The sequence below is a fragment of the Mangifera indica genome, chromosome 19 (assembly GCF_011075055.1).
Source record: "Mangifera indica cultivar Alphonso chromosome 19, CATAS_Mindica_2.1, whole genome shotgun sequence".
Lineage (NCBI taxonomy): Eukaryota > Viridiplantae > Streptophyta > Magnoliopsida > Sapindales > Anacardiaceae > Mangifera > Mangifera indica.
This window is the reverse complement of record NC_058155.1, coordinates 12,403,975-12,408,121: the sequence shown is the minus strand read 5'-3', so window position 1 is coordinate 12,408,121 and position 4,147 is coordinate 12,403,975. Positions and strand designations below refer to the sequence as shown.

General features: G+C 34.7%; 1 protein-coding gene across 1 annotated transcript; it reads left to right on the top strand.

Annotated features, from left to right (window-relative positions):
* Nucleotides 1-411: 411 nt before the first annotated feature.
* LOC123202818 lies at nt 412-1,405 on the top strand. Its single transcript, XM_044618968.1, has 3 exons — nt 412-638; nt 732-803; nt 882-1,405. Exons 1-3 carry the CDS (start codon nt 474-476, stop codon nt 933-935), a joined length of 291 nt encoding a protein of 96 aa, XP_044474903.1. The 5' UTR covers nt 412-473; the 3' UTR covers nt 936-1,405.
* Nucleotides 1,406-4,147: the final 2,742 nt, after the last annotated feature.

Genomic DNA, 4,147 nt, shown 5'->3' with positions numbered 1-4,147 from the left:
ATATTTATAGGAGAAATTTTGACAAATTAAAAAAAAAGAGGGTGGGGAAACGAAATTGTACAATTATGCAGGGGACGTCCCCTGCAAAAACTAAAAATGCAGTGTCTGTCCCTGATTTTGCAGGGAACCAAACGGTCCCCTGCATTTGGTTTTATTCAATTTTGAAAAATAAAAAAAATTTTAAAAAAATTTAATACCGCCGGTTCACAAGGCCTTGAACAGGAGGTTTAACCGCCGGTTTATGAACCGGCGGTTCAACTGTTTAAAAATATAAAAACCGGAACCAAACCTTCAAATTTTTGTTTTAGTTCCGGTTCATTCCGGTTTCGGTTCTGCCGGTTTCCGTCCGGTTCAAGAACCAAAGCGGCCCGTGACCAGGTCAGGACCATATTTGGCAATTGGATCATAAAACCCTTACACAGTTACACTTGCAGAACAAAAAGTTGGGTTGGGAATAAACGAAATTGAGCGCAATGACGAGTAGTTGGAAAAGAACACTAGGTGATGTGAGGTCGTTTATAGGGAATTCGCTGGGAGGTCTAAGAGGTACATCCAATTTAGCTTCCTGGGTGGTTGCTGGAACCCTAGCTTATTTTCTCTGGGTTAAGCCCTCTCAAGAACTCAAGCGACAACAACAGGTTTATTTTTTTTATTTTTTAATTTTCCTCTATTTTAATTCATAAATCATACCTATTATTTAGTCGATTTTATCAAAAAATTCAATTTTACAGGAGAGAGCAGCACTTGCGGCTCTTGACCCTAACCGGTACGTGGAGAAAAGAAAGCCCATTCCAGATTCGCAGGTACTGTTTGATTTCTTCTATCTTGTTATTCATTGGGTAGTAAAGTTTGTACCAAAATTTGGCTGAATTTGTTTGCAGACAACTGGGTTAATATATGGCGGCAAGAACAAAGCTAATCGATCAGATGAATAGCTCAAATTTCCGAGTACGATTTGTCGAGCTAAGGTGAATTCACCTTGACGTGGCAGTATTGACTTATATGTAGGGTGAATTGTTAGTGACTTAATCAATATAAAAGGAGGGATGGATTCAATCTGCGGTGAGCTTGAACAAGGGTTTGAATCCAAAAGAACCCATTTGAGATCGATGAACTGAGGTTTGAACTCAGTGAATTCAGTTTGAGTTCAAATTTGAGCTCAAACAACTCGGATTGAATCCAACCCTATATAAAAGTAGAAAATCTCAGAATATTGTCTCATCTCAGTAATTTATTACATTTTAGGAGAGTCAAATGGGAAATAAGAGCTTACTTCTGAATTGTTGTACATGCTGTACGGTTTGTTTTCTTTTGTTGTGGTGGATATAGACATGAACTTGTGGTGTTTCGTTGTGGTAATTGCCATGTAACGAAAAAATCAAGTGCTGAGCTGATTAGCATGTCATCTTTTTGTGTACTTGTGTGATGGTTTGATGGGGTGTTTTGAGGGCTTATAAGATTTTAATCTGCTTTGATTTGATCTTGAGGGGAGAGTTTGTGAAAGATTTTGATAAATTTTGTTCCGAAATCACATTTTGGTTGGCTATTAAACTGATGAAAAATGATGATAGTGGAGATCCATGTTTGTTGATACCATTATCTTTGCCAATTGATGGGGATTGGTTAGTTTGAATCTGAAGAATCGTTAGAAGATTTTTTGATTATGTTAGATAAGCATTCATTTGGTTATAGGAAAGTTAGTTCAATTCTGTTGCGGAATTTTTAGAAGCTTCTTTGGGGCTTTTGAACTGAACTGTAGAGCAAATACTTGGGAATAGGGCTGAATTCTATCCAAGCCAACTTGGTTTGGCCCGGTGTTCAGTTTGATTTGAACTGAATTTGAATTGAAGTTTCAATTTGGTAGTTTGACTTAAGTTTGAATCGAATCTCCTTCTAGTGATACTGATTATTCTGTAGACGATATTATTTATCTATTAAGTGATATTATTTATCTTATCGATAACATCTTGGCTAGTTCAAACAAACTTGAATTAACCATTTTGGATTCATATTGAACTTGAGTTAATCCATATTTGGACTTGACTTAGCTCAAATCCAACTCTACACGGGAATGATTAAGCTTAGCAAGACACAAGACTTTCACTACTTGGTCTTTTTCTAGTTTATTAAGGGCATAATTGACAAGGGAATGAATGTTCTTTTTTAAGGAAAATTTGCATAAACTTGCATTTGGCGTGGAACCTTGTAGCAAATATTGCATACTATTCCTTGGAAGCTTAGACATGATCCTTATATTGTATGTTATGTGGAACTTGTTTATGATTTTGGGGAGATCAAAACACCATCTTTGAACATGTGTTGCTGTTAGGAGTAGGATCTAGGGTTTTGGGATATGTATCCTAATTCTAGAGGGTAGAATTTATTATATAAAGGGTAGTTAGGGTTCGTAAAAAAGGGGAAGGAAGAAAATTAGGGTTTTTGGGTAACCTTTGGTTTTCAGCAGTCTTAGAATTGATTTAGGAGATTCCCGACGTCTTGAATGGCCGGAATTGGGAGGCCTTGACTTTTCAAATTACCATTTTATCCTTGTAAATACCCTTTGTCAATAAAATCAGACTTAATTTACACGTTTTCTTTAATTTCTTGCTGTGTTTGAGTGAGAGTGGCTGAGTTCTAACACTTGCCTGGGTGAGCATATCTCTAGGATCATGATTCGGTGGGATTGCACACACACCATTTCCATTGCTATGAATTCCACTGCATTTTTTCAGGGATATCGCATTTTCGTGTCCTAAAGGGACACCATGGAAGCAATAGGAGGATTTCTTCTTCTTCTTGTTTTTAAGTATTTACCATTCATTTGTATCAGGACAGAAGCATTTGTTGGCTTCATAGAGCAGCTTGTGCGGGTAAAGAAATTAAATTGTTAAATATTTGTCTCAGAGATTGCAAGTTAGTAGAATAATGACAGCTCAACCTTCGTAGACTGATCCAGGTCTATTGAAAATTGGTTCTGCAGCTAGGGTTTGATTCGATTAGATCTGTTTGAGCTTAAATTCAAGTTCAGATCAAACGAATTAAATTTGAACTAAAAATTAGACCCATTTTCATAATCGAATCCTTGGTTTGAACTCAACTTGTTTAATGAAAATGAGTTTAATCTTTGGTTTGAACTTATTCAATCTGAATTTGAATTCGAGCTTGTGTAGTTTAAAAGTGAATCCAGTCCTATTTCCATAGCTTTTAGCTTTGGGAAATGATTTTTCTCCACCATCATATCATCTTTAGGCTCTATGGAGAATATCTGTCTGAAAAAATAATTTATTCTTCTTCCTCCAGTAATTTTATTTCCAAGCTTTCTATTTGCAGTTATCAAGCAACTAAATGAAATTTAGATTAATAAGAATTTATAGTTTCGCAACTAAATTCAAATTACATAATATTTCTTCTTTACAACCTGAATTAGTTTTCGAATTCATATATTTTCAAGTTGAAATCTGTTTGTAATCCATCCGAATTGAGCATTCTTGACTCGAGCTTGGCTTTATTTCTTCTAGGCAAAGCGCAAGTTTGATGAGCTAAAAAGTTATAAGTTTTAGCTTGAGAAAAGGTGGAATAGCTTGAGCTTAACTGAAAAATTTATAGTTAAATCTTTCAATTTATATATTTATTAATTACTTTTAATATTTAATATCAAAAATATGTTTTTGGTGTAAATATGATATTTTAAATGTTTATTAACATTTTATTCAAATTGAGCCATATGCTCAGCACTAGGCAAGAAGCAAATATATTGACCAATTAATTGGCGCAAGGTTTGACCTAAGGTTAAAACCAAATGTATTGTGCTGGGTTATGATTCAACTATTGAGTCATGCCCGTCAGAAAATTATGATGATATCATCTTCACTCGTTTACAGTTGAAAATGAAAATACTCAAACCAAAGACTAGTATGTAGAGAGACACATACCATTGGAAACATTTATTAATTGACTTAAATTAAATTAGATGAATCGAATTGGGTTATGGTTCACTTATTGAGTTAGACTAGTCAAATCATCCTGATGATATCAATTTCACTTATTTATGATTAAGAATGAAGAGATTCAAACCAAAGATTAAGGTGTAGGGAGACACTCACACCATTGGAAACATTTATTGTTCAATGTTATCTAATAAATATAA

What these genes read in the sequence shown, in the direction of transcription:
- LOC123202818 (XM_044618968.1), top strand. Translation starts at nt 474, where the DNA reads ATGACGAGTAGTTGGAAAAGAACACTAGGTGATGTGAGGTCGTTTATA. An exon ending in AACTCAAGCGACAACAACAG is followed by an intron (nt 639 to 731) that starts GTTTATTTTTTT and finishes TCAATTTTACAG; the next exon opens with GAGAGAGCAGCACTTGCGGC. An exon ending in AGCCCATTCCAGATTCGCAG is followed by an intron (nt 804 to 881) that starts GTACTGTTTGAT and finishes ATTTGTTTGCAG; the next exon opens with ACAACTGGGTTAATATATGG.